The 20,388-nt window shown below is 42.6% G+C and overlaps 1 protein-coding gene across 3 annotated transcripts in view; it reads right to left on the bottom strand.

Annotated features, from left to right (window-relative positions):
* Positions 1 to 20,388, bottom strand: part of galnt1 (UDP-N-acetyl-alpha-D-galactosamine:polypeptide N-acetylgalactosaminyltransferase 1) — a 136,102-nt gene that overhangs the window by 44,429 nt on the left and 71,285 nt on the right. For all 3 annotated transcript variants that reach the window (XM_017453280.3, XM_017453277.3, XM_053674980.1), the window contains exons 3-4: positions 17,794 to 17,940; positions 7,201 to 7,369 (exon numbers count right to left, since the gene is read on the bottom strand). In XM_017453280.3, the coding sequence (XP_017308769.1) occupies positions 7,201 to 7,369; positions 17,794 to 17,932 (308 nt within the window). In that variant the 5' untranslated portion in view covers positions 17,933 to 17,940. The remainder of the gene's footprint in view (positions 1 to 7,200; positions 7,370 to 17,793; positions 17,941 to 20,388) is intronic.

The following is a 20,388-nucleotide window of genomic DNA, read 5'->3' as shown; positions in this document are numbered from 1 at the left end:
CAAAGGGAAACTGCATAAGATGGGTAAATATGAGAACACAAACTGATGACCAAAAATGTATGATGTTAGTAAGATATGTAAACAGGCTAGCTTCCTACCATTCTTTAAAAAAAACTGAAATGTGTGTATAAGTAGCTTTGTGACATTCTTACTTTAGCAGATAAAACCAACAAAAGAAGCAAACAACCAATACACAAATGAACCAACAAACGATCAAGACAAACAAACCCATGAACAAAACAACCAACCAAAGAACAAAACAATCAACTAACCAATGAACAAACCAACCAGAAAAACAACCAACCAATAAACAAACTAACCTACCATCAAGCCAAAAAAATCAACCAACTAACCAACCACAGAACAAACCAACAAACAAAGAAACAAAACCAACCAACCAAACAACAAATAAACAAAACCAACAAACCAACCACAGAACAAACAAAGAAACAAAACCAACCAGCAAATAAAACCACCCAACCAATTATCAAACCAACCAATCAACAGACAAGCAAACCAAACCAACAACAAACAACCAATGAACAAACAAACCAACCAACAATTAAACTAACCAACCAACTAATTAATAAAACAACTCAGCCATGGAACAAAACAATAAACCATCCATAATGCTGAGGGGCAAAAAAATATACAATTGCGAAAGAAAGATGTAAAAACAAACAAACAAACAAACAAAAACCTTTTATTAGCTCAGTTACCTTTTACTGCTCGGGTGAATGGCTGCTCGTTATTAAAAAATATTTCCAATCCCAAATACACAATCTACAAATACAGCTATCAAAGTCTAGAGTGAGTTTTTTAAATGAAAACTAGCATAAAACAATGGCTGTTCCCTTTTGCTATTTGACATACAAAAATGGAAGAAAAACTTATCATCATCTACTGTAAGGTTTTATATATATATATATATATATATATATATATATATATATATATATATATATATATATATGTGTGTGTGTGTATATATATATATATATACATATATATATATATATATATATATATATATACATATATATATATATATATATACACACACATATATATATATATATATATATATATATATATATATATATATATATATACATATATATATACATATATATACAGTGATCACTATATATATATATATATATGACAGGATAAGATTAAACCATAGATGAACCCGCCTTATATCATCATATACAACATTAAATTAAATGCATAAAGCTTGGAAGGAAGCAGCAGTGATCACTCAGCATCTGGTGAGTGTATGCAGCTAGTACAGTTAGTATCTTGTTAAAAAAAAAAAGCCAATTTTCACACTGATTAGTGAATGATTTAATAATACTTTTCTCACTGGAACTACAAAAACCAGTGGACAGTACACGCCTTCAACAAGCAGCAACACTAGCAGCCATTATTACACGCCCTTGGATTTGCTTGGATTTGTAAACGCGGTGCAAGCAAATTATTCACATCTTTCCATCAAAAAGGCCAAGACTAAAGCTAAGCAAATCAGCTCAGAGAATTAACAATGTCATAGTCAAAAATAAAAGGTCCAAAGACTTCTAGCAAACACAAAGTAGATTTATGAGATGCAGGACTACTGCCAAACTCCTGTCGTGACCTGCATGCGCTTCACAAAACTCAGTGTGTATTCCCACACACGGAACATTTGCTAGGAACAAACCTGGGCTAGTCCACACTAACACAGGTACACTTCAAAACCGATCCGCATTGCCTAAAATGGCATTTTCAACCATCTTCAACTACAGTACAGCTATTGGAATCAGCCCAGCCTGGATGAGGGAAAATGAAGCCCTTCCAAAACGCTGATGTATAATTGTCATGTGATTTCTACTAAGATGGTGGAACTTATTATGATGTTATATATATATGGAGGGGAAACTTTCGGGACACCAGGGAGTACACCTACAGACTTACCTCACCTATGAGGTGTGTGCCATGGGAAAGATAATTAAACCAATTTTCAAAAACAGTCCATGTCTCTCTTGGCAAGCAAAGCCCTTGTGACCTTGTTGTCATGGCAAACTTGTTTCCATAGTCGCGACTTTCGAGGCCATCCAGCGGAGTCAAATTGTGAGGAAAATGAAGCCTCGAGCACTTTGTCTGTGAAGTCTAGACTGCACACATACAAAACAACTTGTTCCCCATTTCTCAAGGATGAGCATATTAGGGGCCATCTTACCTGTCGCTTTTCTCTCTCTGATCGGCTAAAATGGATGAACATTTGAGCAAACAAAATCGGGTGAATAAATCTGAGACAAACCATGTCGTAATTAAGCTTAACGTACGTCACTAGGAGTCACAAAGAGAAAATCAAACACACACACATATATACACATCCCTGTTCGTGACACCTTCTCTTATGCTTTATCTACATTAATACAGACATATGACTTCTGAATTTCTTGCAAACAAATATATCTTAAGAACAAAACAAACATGGCCGTTATGTATGCATTTTGCAGGGAAAAAAAAGAATTATGATACCATCAATAATAATAGCAAACTGCTATCAAAGGTGACATTCAAAACAACTTTTCACGTCTTTACTCCTTTACGTTAATTCACTTGACTCGCGAGCGAGGAGAAAGGAAGTGAGCATGTCTCGAGGCTCAGTCCTCGCAGAACTTAAGTGCTCTCAGAAACATGCGATTCCATCTTTGTACACAATCACTGCTTCTCCATAAGAGTCAGTAAAGATTCTCATTACTCTCTTTGCAGTTCTCCATGTTTAGCTTCTGTTAAGTTAGGCTACTGTTTAGATTCAGTGGGGGCGTGGCTTATTTGAAAAGCTATTCGCTGATGTGCAAGTATGTCGAACACATCAACACGCCGTCACTCTGCCTTCCTGTTTCAGAAGAAAATGTGTTATCATATGGAATGAAATCACAGCTAAAAAGCCATTCCATGGGGACTTTCATTAGCTAGCCGCCATGGCTTGTCACAACTTCTGTAAACATTAACGTCTGTTCAGCTAACGTCTTTTATGCATGGCATTCAGATACAGACAGGATTATTATATCACACAAACTGCCGATCCGCCGCACTACAGACGCTGAGACACAAATATTGAACGTTATTTAATATTTCCAGTTTTGAATGGCATGGCCTCAACTTGACTGAGAGTCAATTTGAGATGTTGAGATTCTAGACATACCACTGGACAATATGGGAAGATAATAATTAAATAATTGCAATCAGGAAGGCTTTAATTTAACAATTACAATCAGGAAGGCTTTTGCGATCGCTGGGACACAGCATTATTCCAATCCTACAGTGTAGGCTAAGACACTTTGCATGGTCACACAGACACACATGGTGTCAGATGTAGAGAGGTTCTATGCAGTTCTATGTCTTGCACACAAGAATGCTGTGTTTGTACTGTTCTATTTTAAAGAGTGACTGAAGCAAATAGCAATGTAAAAAACTGCTCGATTAACACAATGTGTATTTCGGAAGTGTTGGAGCTGGAATTAAACAACAAATCAGGACAATCACAAAATGGCAGTCAGAAAAAGCTCCCGTTTCCCACATTCCCACTACAACAGTATTTCACCTGTTGGGGGAAGTGATATGGATATGGGGATATGGGGCATGTGGATATGGGGCTCAAAACATTTTTGTGCCACTCCTTATATTCCCACAAAACACAAATCCACACACCAAAACATCCTTGCCCTATACCAGAGGTGCCAACATTGTTAACAATAAAATCGTCTAAAACACAAACCCTGGTGTATATGGGTGGCCGGGTTGGCTCGGTGTATATGGGTGGCCTGGCTGGCTTGGTGTATGTGGGTGGACGGGGTGGATCGGCGTATACGGGGTGGACGGGGTGGATCTGCGTATGTGGGTGCATCGGCGAATGCGTGTGGACAGGGTGGATCGGCGTGTGTGGGTGGATTGGTGTATAAGGGGTGGACAGGGTAAACGGTGTATGTGGGTGGACGGGATGGATCGGTGTGGCTCGGCCTATGCGGATGGACGGGATGGATTAGCGTGTGCGGGTGGATCGTGTGGCTCGGTGTATACGGGGGGGATCGTGTGGCTCGGCATATGTGGGTGGACGGGGTGGATCGGCGTGTGCGGGTGGACGGGGTGGATCGGCGTGTGCGGGTGGACGGGGTGGATCGGCGTGTGCGGGTCGATCGGGCTGTATTGGCTTAAGCGGGTGGAGGGGGTGGATCGGCTTGTGCGGGTCGATCGGTATGTGCGGATGGACGGGATGGATCGGCATATACTGGGTGGATGAGCGTATGCATGTGGATGGGGTGGATTGGCGTATACGGGTAGATGGGGTAGATCAGCATATACGTGGTGGATTGTGTGTTTCTATGCCTCTGGGCATAAGGGCTCATTCCACTAGGGCGGTCGCCTCCGCGAAGGCTTTGTCCAAAGGGGTATCCTTACAGGATGTGTGTCCTGCTGCAGGGTGGTCTACGCCACAAACATTCATTCATTATTACAGCCTGGATGTTCATTCCACCCTGGAATTTGGGTATGACGGAGTGGGTATTCTCGTTCCCATAGTGTTATGCTAAACGCAACGTCGATGTTCCATTTGAAAGGGAACGTCTGGGTTACGCATGTAACCCTGTTCCCTGAGAGAGCTTTGTCATACCAGGGCAGGCCTGTGAATTGCATCTTTGCTTCAGATAATAGAGGCTGATGGCGCGGTTCACAGGTGCCATATTTATATGACGCGATGCGCTTAATTTCCACGTCACCTGATCATGTCAGGCCTATAAATAGGCATGACTTTACACAAGCTTCGGATACCGGTCACGTGCGAGAGGCACTTCCCCCCATAGTGTTATGCTAAACGCAACGTCTCGTTCCCGTCTCGGGGAACAGGGTTACATGCGTAACCCAGACGTTTTTCTGCACTAGCGTTTGAACCGGTTCTAATGGAGGTACCGAGGATGCGATTCTTCCGGACCTGATGGGGGCAGCAAATACGCGCAAGTGTTTTAGTCGGTCCACAAGTGGTGAAGAAGAAGAGGAACACCTACAAGCACACGGGGAAAAACTACAGTAGATTAGCTTAACTTAACAAGTTTAGCTCCGCCCCGACTCGTTGAGAGGAAAAGAGAGGAAAGCTAGTATCGGTTTTCGGTGTGCAACCCATGCTGTCGTTCATTTCAAACAAAGCGAGGAAACACCTGGAATTTGGCGAAGCACCTGAAAGACGCTCCTATATTGTGTTTTTTTGAGGCAGCTGCATTGTTGCCGTGAAACCAGTTAACGTTATGCTCCATGTAATGTTAGCGATAGCCGGTTATGTGTTAACGACGCTAACACATTGCAGTGTTATAAACTTCCTCCGAATGGACCACCGTGCATCGCCATTCAGCCCGTGTCCTGTCAGCTAAATGTAGCCTCATGTCACTAATAATTATTCACATGTTCATGCTTTTAATAAATCTTTTTGGCCTGCCACCAGATCAGTGAATTTAAACTAATGCTTGCATTCAAAGTATAGGTGTGTGCGTGTGTGCACACACGTGTTTAGGAGTGCACCGTTTAGGAGTGTTTGATAACTAAAATTTTATTTATTTTTTTTATCGAGTTTGGTATTGAGTACTGTGTACTTTTGGTGGTATCGGTACTGACTACTAGATTTTTTGTATCGTGACATCCCTAAAACTCACATGTCAAAGTTCAGCGAGAAGTGAAAGTACTAAATGCATCTTTCATGTCCTGCACTGAACTGGATTTTCCACCAGGTCATTCTTATTCAAATTTGTTTGGCTGCTTTAGCAGAAAAACATCTTTTTTTCAGGTGTCTCCCGTATCCCTGTAGCAAGGAGTCAAATTTCATAAATGCTACGGCTAAACCGGAGATGTTGTCACCTCTGCTTTACATAAGCAAACGCAATCGCTTGACCTTTTCTACTCAGCTGTGCTCAAAGGCAGTATTTACCACCTGCATGCAGGTCAGCCATGTTTAAATATCAGTCAAAATCCACGGCCGGGAGTTGTGCCAAGCCCAAGTCACACAGACGCACGCGCACACACACACACACACACACACCCCCACGGATTCCAGGGAGAAACCTACAACATCACTCACACACACACACACGCATGCACGCACACACGCACGCACGCACGCATACAGATGCCAGGGAGAAACTTACAACAACACACACACACACACACACACACACACACACACACACACAGACTAACCTATGCCAACAGGTTGGCTTTGCTTCTGAGAGATCTGAACTGATTGATGGTTGGCACGTTAGGCACAGAGGCGGCACTTCAGCCAAACTGGCGTTCATTGCAGCCAAAACCAGGCCAGAAGGTTCACAATGAAATAAAGGCCATGTCAGATTCACACCTACGCTCTGCATTTTACCCGAGTGGATCTAAACAGGCACACAATGTTTTTATCACTGGTTTATCTGTCTGCCAGAGAGAGACGGAAGCAGAGAGAGAAGAAGTTTGATGGTAAGCGAAGGCTGTAACTTTGTAATTGGCACACTCTTATCTTTTAATTGAATGTGTCAATTCTATTGGAGGTCTCCCTCCTCCTCCCCCCGAACGAGGTGGAAGGGTAGGAAAAGCTGTCTGGTTATTAAGTAGTGGGAGAAAAAGTAAACACATTTCATGGATCAGTGTTTGCATTCCGCTTGCTATGCCTGCTACACACACACCCACACAAACCTTGTGTCTTATTCTCCTTATGAGGACCTTCTGCCGGCATAATTATTAATGCAGCTAATTAATTCCACACTATACCTAAAGCTAACCCTAACCATAACCTCAGTAACCAAAAAGAAACATTTTGGTTCTTTTCATTGTTGTTGTTGGTTTTTGTTTTTTTTTTTGAACATTTTGCACTATAATACTTGTGGGGACCAGCCAAATAACCACAAGGCCAAAACTATCACATTTTCCAATCACTGTGGGGACATTTTGTGCTCACCAAGATATAAAAACATGCTTGCTCACTCACAGACGCCGATCCACATGGACACACACACAACTTCAATCATGCTAGAAGCCTCAGACAATACAGAGCCCCATCAGGCTGAAGTCATGGTTCATGCTCACACAGCTTGACACAAAAGTGCCAATACGATCAATACATCACTGGTGCTATACACTCACACTCACTCTCCATCTCTCACGCACACACACACGCTCACGTACCCTTCAAGCCGAACATCAGGCAGTGAACGGTTTAGTGCGATCATCTCGCTGGCCATCAGGTTGAACTGGTTGATCTTAAACATCTCCTTCATCTTCTCCTGCTGCTCTTTGGGAATCACCACCGGCTTCCCCATTTCACCCGGACCTTCGTGAGGCCTCGGGACCACCTCTGGAAGAAACCAAATAATGATCAGATTGTGTTAGGTCAAACTCAACTGTCTCCAGCTCACAGAACACAATGATAAATGAAGGTAATGTCATGCAGGGTGTCCCAAATGTCTCACATTCTCATATTAAAAAACAATAGATGTGTCTCATCTGCTCAGAGCTCATGGCGCTAGTCACAAGTGGTGACATAAACCGGGGATGTCACGATACCAAAAATCTAGTAGTTGGTACCGATACCACCAAAAGTACACGATACTCGATACCAAAGTCGATACGATAGAAAAATAAAATTAAAAACTCTCCCGGAGGACATCCTCCTCTGGCTGATACTGGCAAAGAGAGCGAGGGGGGGGGTATTTTAGTTATCAAACACTGTCTGACAATGAGTGGCGGTGCACTCCTAAACGCGCGACGTGTTAGCGTCGCTAACAAATAACCGGCTATCGCTAACATTACATGGAGCGTAACGTTAGCTGGTTTCACAGAAACAATGCAGCTGCCTCAAACAAACACAATATAGGAGCGTCTTTCAGGTGCTTCACCAAATTCCAGGTGTTTCCTCGCTTTGTTTGAAATGAACGACAGCATGGGTTGCACACCAGAAACCGATACTAGCTTTCCTCAGGTCCAGAAGAATTGCAACCTCGGTACCGCCATTAGACCGTTCCAATGCTAGTGCAGAAAAACAAGTACCGTCACGTTTTAAGAACGTTGGTACCGACTTGGTACCGAAGTATCGGTTCTCGTGACATCCCTAGCATAAACAAAGCATAACCTTTATGGGTTTTAGTTTCAACAGCCAGGGTCTATAAGGCTAGCTGAGGTGTAAACTGGGGCTGAGGGATTGATGATATTATATCACTATCATGGTAGATTCTATCGCAATACACTTTTCCGAGACAGTGCTGGTATCATGATGTCTTTTTAGACATTTTTTGAATAAAAATAATTGTCTTTTTAAAATAATAATAATAATAATAATAATAACAACAAACAGTTGATCTGATCATGTTTTTCTAATGTTTAACATTTTTAAAAAAAAAATTGTTGTTTTACATTTTCCTACTTTTCAGTGCTAATGTCTTGTTCTACACATTAAATAAAAGCATCATCTAATTCATATGTTAATGGTGTAGTATGGTGTAGAACGCAAGGGAACCTTCAGTACCGTGTAAAAGTCAGAGCCCACCCTTGCTTTTAATCAATGCGTCATTTGGTATTTACTGGTTAATTATTTGCTGGAAAACAATAACAATGGCAAAATGGACAGTGCATTAATTCCGTTAGCAGTCGAACAGTCATGCGGTGCTTATTAATGCAGGTCAATACTGAAGTTCAGTATTACAAATAAAATATTTACATATTTCACACTGTTTTTGTTTTTTTTTACTGCTGAAGACTTTTGTGTGAGTTATGAACAATAACAATATGAACAATAATGATGGGGAAATGCATTCCTTCAGATCTTCCTTCCTGCAGGTTTCATCTCCAACCAACATCTAACACACCTGTTTTAGTGGATCAAGATCTTCCTAAGGCAATGATTAGATGGTCAGGTGGGCACGATTGTGGGTGGAGCTCAAGTCTTCAGGTTGGTAGATCTCCAGGAACAGGGTTGGTGACCACTGATTTAACAGAAATCTATACAAAAGTCTTCAACAGTAAAACAGTTCAGGTCGATATTGTAGTTGCGTTCCTTACTCGTATGGTATTCTGAAAGGACGATGTAAGCCTTTAAACTGACGTCACTCTGATAATATGCAAACACCTGGCGGAATATTTGTGCCTTTTTTCTCTTTTGTGGACACCAACAAACTTGATCTTCTTCATTTTGTCCTGAGGGGATGCAAACATTTGCACGCTGCTGTAGCTAATTCCACAAATGCACTAATAATGCAGAATTCATTATGCATGCACTGTATTATGGGATATGTATATCAGGTCTGCTGGAGGCAGCCCCGTCGAGGTTGGGAAGTGTAAAAGTGTGAGGTGGTGCTGGATCAGATTCGGGTCAGGCTGCCTGCAAGTGAAGCTGCGCCGTTATCACAAGGCTTCGCGCTGTGATTAGGCTGCTCGTGGGTAAAAAAAAATAAAAACAATTCGACTGGAAGTGCAGCCTGTAGAATATCGCCGGGATATGTAGAACTGCTGCAGTGAAAGCGGCTCTCGTTACTTGACGCGTGTTGAAAACTGAGGTGGGGATCGTGCAGAGATCGCCGTGTCTGTGGAGCGGCGTGGAGCGCGCCGAATGCATCACGACTAAAAAAGGAAAATGCTGGAAAATGTGTCGTGTTTAGAAAAGATCCAGAACACTGGAGAAGCTGAAAATATCCGGTTTCACTAAATAATTTACGGGATAGCTTTGCTTTAACAAGATGGCAAACCTGTAGATCTCTAGCTAAATGATTCCTGACTTGGGCTGCTACAATGACTAACGAATATGTCTGTCTGTCTATAATCTATAAATCAAAGACCACTGTTTGGGGCTCATCAGGGAAAAAAATAGGCATGCATATGTGTGTGTGTGTGTGTGTGTGTGTGTGTGAGAGAGAGAGAGAGAGAGAGAGAGAGCGAGAGAGCGCGCGCTCTTGTATTGAGCTTCGATTATTACTTAAAGCCAAATGAATGCTTTAGTGAGATTAAGGTCAGCTTTTCAGCACTGACAAAGAGATTATGTTAGCTTTGGCATGGTAATATCTCCGCCTCTTTAATCCTGAGTTTCTTTATGCTGTATGTGTGCGTTTTTACAGTATTGTGCTTTTTAAAAAAAAAAAAAAAAAAAAAAAAACCTCAGCCAGCCTGATTTCAGCAGCATCAAACAGTGCAATAATAAATAAATAAATAAATAAATAAATAAATAACTAACTTCAATACCAACATGACAAAAAACACCACCACATGGCTGAGGAAAAATCTGAGAATTCGGAGAAAATGGACATTAAATCATAAATAAATCCCTTCGTGCAAGTTACGAACATGATTCAGCTGGAGCTGTTTACTGTGATTGTGAATGAACAAATAATATATTCTAACCAATACAAATACAGATATTAATAGTTTGTGCACTATTTGTTTTTTTTGTTGTTTAGTTTGCACGTTTCCCTCGCACCTCCGGGGTTGGTGTGCGTGTTCTCCCCGCGCTTCGGGGTTTCCTCTGGGTACGCCGATTTCCTCCCCCAGTTCAGACACATGCGCTATAGGCTGACTGACATTTCCAAATTGTCCGTAGTGCGCGAATGGGTGTGTGAGTGTGTGTGCGATTGTGTCCTGAGAGGGATCGGCGTCACGTCCATGGTGTCCCCGACCTTGTGCCCCGGGTCCCCTGGGATAGGCTCCAGCCTCCCCAAGACCCTGTGTAGGATAAGCCGGACAGAAAATGGATGGATGGATGTTTTTTAGCAGAAAGGTTCGCGGTGCATCGGGTTGAGACTGTTGGTGTGTATCGGGACTGGGACCCTATGGGACGCAAGAAAAACTTGTGCAAGTGGGAGTTTTTTCCCTTTTTCCGCTGGACAATGAAACACTGTGTTCGACATGAACAGGCTACTAGTTTGTTTACATTTTGAGAAACGGAAACAACCAAATTTATTAGGATATTCATGGGCATTTACAAACAAAAATAATATCTGTATGAGCGGGATCAACATCTCTCGAGACTAATTAGGGACTCGAATGATGTAGCTGAGGTTGAGGAACTGTCAGAGTCAGAATTCCCGTATCAGAGCCATTTTTAGGTGAGGTTACTGACTACAGCAATATAGTACTGGTCCTATAACACACTTAAATATCTAACTAACTTGTCATACTGGAGTTCAAATACAATAGAGACTACTTTTTAGTCTGGCTAATGAGGTTTATGGGCAACCAAAACATGATTCTAGGCAGCACATGAGAGCTTACCCGGTGAGCTAGCTAATGAGTTTATCATTTGGATAGAATCAATCTGCAAATCCCAAAACCGCACAACAAGAAGCATTCGAATATGTTCCTGACGCCCTGTGCAGAGTCTGTATTTTTGTTCTAGTCCAGTACTGAAGCAGTTCAGCCATGTAGAGCCCATTAGCTGACTCAGCCATCCTATGAGCTGGAAAAGACTGAAAATGTGCTGCAACTGATGCAACTCGAAGGCTAGAATGAAGTCCCAAAGGGAGTCAGCATTTTAGCACGAATCATCAGATTAAAGATAATAGCCTTTACAGTTATCCAGCCATTCTTTCATCCTCTACAATCGTCTACCAAATCCACAGCAACTGAGAACCTCATACATTTCTTTCCCATCCTAGCAGATCAGAGATGATACCGTTTAAGATGGGCAAGTTATCACAAGGGAGTCCAGATATTATGTTCACTTGTATTTAACATGCATGCAGCAATGAGAAAGTGTTAACTTCATGAACCAACCTGATCGGCGTTCCAAGGATGCTTATATTTCCTATAACTGCACTGGGAAGTTTTAATGTATCTAATGTATTTTAGTGTATCATTCCAGTCATCTGTGTTCACCATATAAAAAAAATCCACCTCCTAATTCATTCATTCATTTCGACGCGTTAAAAGGACGCTGGATACACGATGCGTATCGCGATTACGTGTTAAAACTGATGCAAATGCATGCAAAAACAAGTATGCAAAAAAAAAAACCCTTTTACAGCATGTTTACAAATCAAATTTGCCTACCGTATTTAAAGCGCACCTATCATGGTTTTGAAACGTGCCTAATTTTATTTTAAAAGGTCTCATACAATAGATTTACATGCATCCGAGGTCCAAAAACACTTTAATGTGCTCATATTTTAAACTGCAGCGTTACCTTTTTCCAACAGTGTCACAAACGACTCGTTAAATGATCCATTCTAAACGAATCATTGTAAACTCCTCCTTTTAGAGAGCATACTCTGCTCTGATTGGTCAGATGTCCCAGTCTGTTGTGATTGGTCTACCGCTGTCGGCGAGCAGCCGATGAAGACCAGAGGCGGGGCTTTTTGTTATAAACCTACGTAGGTTTGTACAGGAAGTAAGTCTGGAATCACTAACGACTCTTTTCAGCTGTCCAGAATCGGTTCCTTCTTTTGGGAGTCGATAACTGTTTGTCCTGCGCTTTGACTTTTGAAACTTTGCAGACTTTTTACGTTTTACATTCACAAACAGCTCTATAACACAGTTACATGGAAGGTAATATTTGAAAAACCATAAAAAGTTCACTTTCAATCATTTAAAACTTTACATGGTGCTTAAACAATAGTAAAACCTGCCATAATGGTAAAATAAATAAATAAATAAATGAATGAAAACCCTCTCGGATGCCTCTACTCAAATAAATCTGGCAACCTACGAGGCACTGACTACACGCAGGTCACTTTTAATAAAATGGGGGAACCCTGGAAATCTATTCAAGTAGCTGCGTAATTAGATTCGGAATATGAGCAACTTTCCCTGTGTTAATATGTGCAGCTTTTGAACTGAAGTCACCACCTCTGAATACGGCTCATTGTTTTGATTCTACCTCACTTTCATGTTTCTCAGGCTAAAAGCCTCTGCGAAATGAAAATAAATAAATAAATAAATAAATAAAGCTAAGAGTATGCAGCCAAAAGTACCCGTGCACTTGCGATTTATAATAACAAAGCTATGGCAGATAATAAAAATGCAAACGATACGTGTGACAGTGGCTTTTGGGTACAAACGTCCATTAGCCAGCAATTTATAGGCAACTTCATGACCGTTGAATGGTGAATCAGATGAGCGCAATGTCATACAGATAAGAATCATGGGGAAAAATATATAGAGCATCGGTGACTAATCACCCAATGGAGACTAGGGATGGGTGATATCTTATCGTTTGCGATATACTGGTAGAAAGTCTCCCCACAATAAGAATTAGTCTTCCCGCGATAATAACGATAAAGCCTAGTTGATGATGTATTTCTGTGTGCGATGGTCTGCGACTCGTTCGCACCTCGTGCGGAGCAAAAACATGGCGGAAGGCAGGCGTGAAGCTGAGGAGGAGTTTATCGCTAAACGAGGAGCTACCTCTACAATCTGGAACTGGTTTTATCACAGAAAATCAGTTTTACTTTTAGATCAATGTTCGTGCTTCTGAGGTGCTCGAGACTGCATGCAGCTGTCGCTTGTAGCCAAAAACAGTGGTGAATGGTTCTATATTTATATCGCCACTGATATCGTTATTCCAATAAACACCAGGAAATATCGCGATATAGTTTTAAGTCAATATCGCCCATCCCTAATGAAGACCATTTGCATTCAAGGATCAGAGGACCTTCAAACATCTCTGTTCAGGTCATTACAGTATGATATTACGAAACACCAGTGTCAGTGCCGCTGACTCAGTTACACTGTACATCAGATGCATAAATGTATGCAAGGGTTTTTTTTTAAGTGCCTATAATAAGCTGAAAGTCTGGAATGACACAGTCGTATTTCTCAGCAGTTCTGAGTCATAGTTTTAAGTTTAGGAGCACAGACATTTCCCAAATGACCAAGACAAAGCAGCTGCTGTTGTTTTTTTAAAAACATACCTAAAAAAAGATTTCCTCGCAATCCAGCGAGTAAACAAACACCGCTCGTTCGCTTTAGCTATCTAGCAAGCACCATCTGTGCTGTGTTGACTAGGTTATAGATCATATTAACAAGATTCATTCTCTGATAAGGATGCTATCGTTACTTCAGCTTCACAAGCCGCTATAGAATAAAAATAAACTGGTGACTACAGCAGAGGAATGCTAATTATGGTTTGGCTGTCGTATTTTGTTAGATATGAACCTGTGAAATAAACCTTTTAAATCCAGATCCCTGTAGTGATTGTGCATCATTACCAAAAACAGAGGGAACTGATGCATAGCTGGCAGCACTGTTTTGTGTGGAAGGAAAATAAAAAGGTCTCGCAAGACAATGGTTGTTCCGAGAGAGGAAGCCATGGTCTAGGCATCTTTCCAAAAGAGCTGGGCTTAGGTAGGCGCAAAAAGGTTGCTACTTGCAGCTTCACAGCACACTCTACAGAAGCCAAGCGTAAAGTATTGTGGGATATTTTTTTTTATGACAATAGCTTGAGAATTAAACTGACCACAAACTGATGATTACAAGTACACAAGTGATTGCCAAAGGTCTATGATAACTTGTCAGGAAGTGACATCATCAAATACTTTGGTTAAGGGTGCATGTCTATCCTTTGAAACAACATGGTGCACGTTATACGTCTGATTATCCGGTGCATTAGTCTCCGAACTATGACCTTGACCAGGACGAAGCGATTCCAGATGTTGACAAAATGATGATTAAGGATACATTTAATGCAGCAAAGACTGGATGAAAAACCCCACCATGAGCTGTCCAGTCCGGAGCTCTGGTTGCCCGGAAAACTAATTAACTAGGCTAAACTTGGGGCGCAGGGTGGCTTAGTGGTTAGCACGTTCGCCTCACACCTCCAGGGTCCGGGGTTCCCGGGGTTCCCGCCGGGTTTCCTCCGGGTGCTCCGGTTTCCTCCCCCAGTCCAAAGACATGCATGGTAGGATGACTGGCGTGTCTAAAGTGTCCGTACTTTATGAATGGGTGTGTGAGTGTGTATGTGATTGTGCCCTGCGATGGACTGGCACTCTGTCCAGGGTGTACCCCGCCTTGTGCCCGATGCTCCCTGGGATAGGCTCCAGGTTCCCCGTGACCCTGAAAACGGAGTAAGTGGTTGAAGATGGATGGATGGGTGGATAGGCTAAAATTGGTAGCTAACCTAATTTAGCCCAAGAGTATCTAATGGGCTAGCTGGCTAGATAAGTGCATTAACGTACAGATGAGCGATGTGCATATGGCTGTACTCAATAAGAACAAGAAAGTGCGCGAGTATTTAAATCGCTGTGTAGCCGTACTATTTTCCTTCCTGATAAGCATGTCGTGTTTATGCCCTTGACGCAACGCAAGTCTGGGGCTAATATTTCGGCCGTGCGCTGTAGTGTTCTCCATTCGCATCGCACATTAAGACATTTCAAATCTGTTTTGCGACTTTATTTTCGTTGAACTGCGCTTATATCCCAGCTGGTGCTGTTCTGTACTTTACTCATTTTCATTCTGCCTCACTGTGTTCCAGTTTCTGGAACGATCGCCTGCGACCCATGCTAGCTACAGACGTGGGCCAAATAACATCAAACGTGCGTTAGTGTGGTGTTGGGCCATCACAAGAACAGCTCGAGAACAGCTTCAGTGCACCATGGTTACGATTCTTCCAAAAGATACAGCATCTCTTCAGCTCTTTTGAAGATGGAGGTGGAAAGTTATACCCTTATAAGTGGTTCAGTCGGATGAGATCCATAGCTTATGCTTTAGATCATTTTCATTCTCATCAGACCGCTCAGTGAGCTGTCGGGCCTGGTGGATGGGGGCGGGATTATCCTGGAACATACCACACCCATCAGGATAGAAATGGTTCTTTGTAGGTTTAAGTTGATCAGCCAGAAGATTTTTACTTTCTCTAGTGCTACTGAGGACGGATTAGTGGTTAGCACGTTTGCCTCGCACCTCCAGGTCTCGGGGTTCTTGGGGTTCCTCACCTCCACCCTGTCAGCATGGAGTTTGCGTGAGTTTGTTTCCTCCCCCGGTCCATTGTAGGCTGATTTCCAATTTGTCCGTAATGTGCGAGCGTGTGTGTGTGCGCGACGGTGCCCTGTAATGGATTGGTCTGTGACCCTGTGTAGAATAAGCGGTACAGAAAATGGATGGATCGTGCTACTGAGCGCTATTTCAGGATCCTTCTGAACCTGTTTCTCCACTGGGCAGCTACAAATAAAAAATATCTGAAAGCCCAGACACCCGGGATAGTGATTTGTCCAACCCTGTGAGAATTTACTAGAACAGGATTTACAGCGGGTTGCACTACTCTGCAAAACATTGTGATGTAGTATTTCAGAAACTATTCAGTTCTCATCAAGGCTAATTTTGCTGGACTGCCATTAACCGCACAGTATTTCATGCTAATGTGAACAGTACAGGATGTTAGGCAAGATGTCAGAGTTGGCTTCTGTATCTCACATCTTAATGCCTCAGTGCCTATGGAGCTGCAAGCTTGCCAAGGTATTCTCTGCTGTGTTCAGTGCTGAATTATGAGCCCACTTTGTGCATTGTGAGGTCCCCTGCTTCTCAAGTGTATGAGTAATTCAAGTTCCAGACGACATGGCCTCCTTCTTGAAAGTCACAGAGACGTTTATTTTCACACTCCTTTGCAACTCTGTGTCCTGAAAGAGGTGCTGTGGCGTAAAGTGTGCTGTTTACGGCATGTTATATGCATCATTTCATTGTTAAAAGACCTGAGGTGCCGATGAGCCTGGATGTTGCCCTGAGAGTTGAATTGAGCAGGACAAGGCAAATGTGCTAAACGGATTGAGCCAAATATATTAGCACCCCATTACCTAAAGTCTCTATCTGACATTTATACCATTAGAGCTATTAGTCAAGTAGCCACCAAACTTTACCTTACCTTGTTGCTACGGTAGCTTTTAATTTCTTTGAATATGTATCGTGCCTCACAACTCCGGGGTTGGGAATTCGAATCCCGCCTCCCTGCCCCTCCCACCCTGTGTGTGCGGAGTCCGCGTGTTCCCCCTGTGTTTCGGCGGTTTCCTCCGGGTACATCGGTTTCATCCCCCAGTCCAAACACGTGAGTTGTGGGTTGATTGGCAGTGTGTGTGAATGTGTGTGTGCTGTGCCCTGCGATGGGTCGCCACCCTGTCCAGGGTGTCCCCGGCCTTGTGCCCCGAGTTCCCTGGGATAGGCTCCAGGCTCCTCGCGACCCTGTGTAGGATAAGCGGCACGGAAAATGGATGGAGGGATGGATGGATGGATATAGTGCACTTTTAAACACGTTAAAGCAACACGTTAAAGGGACACTACATACGTCTTTCTAGGTAAAAGGTACCAAAGGATACCTTTTCGGGGGGAACCACCTCGGCAACAAGGAATAGTAAACTTCAGTACTCGTTTAGATTATTTTATTGTAGATCATGCGTATAGTGAAAAACAAAACAATAGCAGCTACACACAAACATCTAGAGACAGGTCAGAAGACACCAGCATTGGACAGGTCAAGACTGGAGGATCAGACTCCTGTCCTGAGTAGAAACCAGCGTGGTCTTCTGCTGTCGTAGCCCATCCCCCTCAGGGTTTGGCATGTTCTGAGATACTTTTCTGCTCAGCACGGATGTAACGAGTGGTTATTTGAGTTATCACAGGCCTGAGCAGGTGTTTCTAATGAGGTGGCTGAAGAGTATATCTTCATTGCGCATGTTTCCATCAACTTTTGTGAAATAATTCTTTCCTTCTTTTCAAAAACTCACATGAAACGTCTGTAAATCGGCATAGATTTGTATTTCGCTTTGGCTTAGGCAAACATTTACACACACTGTGTGAGCATGCTGACATACGCACCTTCTCTCCCTGGGAGTCCCCTCTCTTTCTTGTCATCACACTTGTTGCACTCGCTGAAGTAGAGAAGGATGAACATATCCAGCATCACCCAAACCAGAGATGTAGCCAGTACCACTTTGCAGTATGCAAACTTCCTCATCTTCACACCTGCAAGGTTGAACAACAGTGGCGTCAGACGTTTTAAAGAGCTCCGGAATAGTTTTAAACTCCATCAATTAGTCACGCATTCATTTAGTCCGTTATTGAAAGTTCTAGACCCTATCCTGGGAATGCACCCGGTACGTCGCGCAGCACCACACGCACACGCGTTCGCACGCGCATTCACATGATGGGGTGATTTAGAGACCTGGAACTGTGAAGCGACAGTGCTACCTGCTCACGGGCCGTGCCACCGTTCGTCAGTTAGCAAAACGGTTCAAGAAAAAAAATAACCAGCTACTCTGTGATGCGAAGTGATTAGGAAGGCTGGTCAAACAATAAAACAGGGCATTACGAAGAGCAAAAACACCCTGCGCGCAACGTCCGTCTCAGTACTTTAATAACAAGCTGTGTGAGGCTAATTATCCACTCGTTATAAATCACTGAGCACAAGTGCATTACAAGCAGGAAGGGAAACAGACGCAGCTCCCGAGATGTAAAGAGAAGAGACAGTCGTGTTGTGTTATGATGTGATGAAAGAAAAAAAAAGAAAACAATACCATGACGGTGTAATTTCAGCTGTATGGAGATTGCAAACTCAGGACTCGCACCCAAGAGTAGAACAGAAGACTGAAAACAGCCATGCTGTGATTCACAACCCCTTTTTTTAATCTCAAAGCTCATTCTTCCTTTTTTATGTGTCATTTTTCTAGTACACAAGTTTCTCTTTCTTGTGCGAGCGTGTAAAGCGGCTCTACTAAAAAAATAAATAAAAAAAAACACTAAAAAAAACCGGTTGTCTCCTGCTGCACCACTGACAATAAAAAAAAAATGGAAAATGTTCCCTGCTTTCTTTCTTTCTGTCTGCTCTGCCCCTACCTCCCTCGCTCTCTTTTGTCTGTTTCTCACTCCTGGGAGCCTCGCTCGCTGAGGACGGTTTCCAGACACCTCTCGCACGACATTTATCTAGTTGGAGCTAAGCCTTAGGAGACTTTTTCGGCGTGTGAGGGTGTGGCGCGTTTTCTTTGGAAAGAAAGGTATTAAGAAGAATACGAAAGCCTGAGCGTCCATGCAGAATGTCAGTTATTTTCCTTTTCGACACTAATTTCGGTTCAAGTGCAGTCAAAGCAGTGACGCATAACAATGACCTCGGCTGAAAGCACACTTGTTTTAGAAAAAAATGTTAGCTAGTGTGCTATTATGTGAACATGACAGGAAAAGTAAAGAACAAAAAACAAGAGACAAAGAGAGAAAACCTTTCTGTGTGTGTGTGTGTGTGTGTGTGTGTGTGTGTGTGTATGGCACAAGGTTATGACTGGCACAGCGAGAAGTGCCACAGTCCTGGTGGCCCTCGTCCATCACTGTAGCAACGCCAGAGGCTCTTGTCCACTGTAGCCTGGCCAAACATTCATCACCCTGACAACACACACACACACATACACACACACACACACCCGTGGGTACAGGCCACTGGGATATACAAACGCCCTCAATTACATAAGTGTACACATAGAAAATAGAACATAAGCCAACTTTTTTGCAGTTAAGGCTGAATTTATTGTAAGAAGTAATATATTTATGAATAAACATCGGGAACTATATGAATCTACATGTCATATCTAAATGTAGAAAAGATAGATGGATGGATGGATGGATGGATGGATGCTACCACCACCATGCTTCACTGTAGGGATGGTGTTCTTAGGGTGATGAGCATTGGATTTTACAGGATTTACAGGCATCCATTTCATATGTGGATCTCTCCCGTTACCCTTGGTCTCTGCTTGCTTCCCTTTCCCAGTCACTGGCCTTCACCGGGCTGCGTCCTCTAGGCAGAGTCACGGTTCTGTCAATTTCTTTCCATTTCTAAGAGTGAATTTAATGGTCCTCTGCAGGATGTTCAAAGTTTGGAATATTTATTTTTATTTGTACTTCTCCAGTAAACTGATCTCCTCGGTCTTGAGGTTGTTATTTGTTTGGAAATGTTCACAAACAAACTCGATTATTGAGATCATGTGACACTTTAATTGTACCCAGGTGGAGTACGTTAAACTACTCGTGATGGCGATGGGGGTGAATTCTTCTGCACCTTTTACATCTTTTATTTGGAAATAATTTTGCAAGCTATATTGTTTTTTCCTCTACTTCGATATTAATGGCTATGTTGTGCAGATTCATGACATACGGTAGAATCCCGAACACCAGAGACATGCTCGTCAGGAGTGAATTAAATAATCGACCTATTACTAAATATGTTTATGGCACCATCAGAATGAAGGATTTCTCCTTTCCAGTGGTGAGCCACATTTACAGCAATGGATGGAATATTAATGGCATCCCTGTCTGCATTGCTAGCTGTTGTTACCGGAGCGACAGCTTGAGGGAGCGTAGAGAGGAGAACCCCACTGAATGAATGTCATGTTCTGACTACAACTATTACACCGTCAGCCATTTCAA

The sequence above is a fragment of the Ictalurus punctatus genome, chromosome 23 (genome assembly GCF_001660625.3).
Source record: "Ictalurus punctatus breed USDA103 chromosome 23, Coco_2.0, whole genome shotgun sequence".
In the NCBI taxonomy this organism is placed as follows: Eukaryota; Metazoa; Chordata; class Actinopteri; order Siluriformes; family Ictaluridae; genus Ictalurus; species Ictalurus punctatus.
Note: the sequence above shows the minus strand (reverse complement) of the source record. Positions and strands in the feature narration are given on the sequence as shown.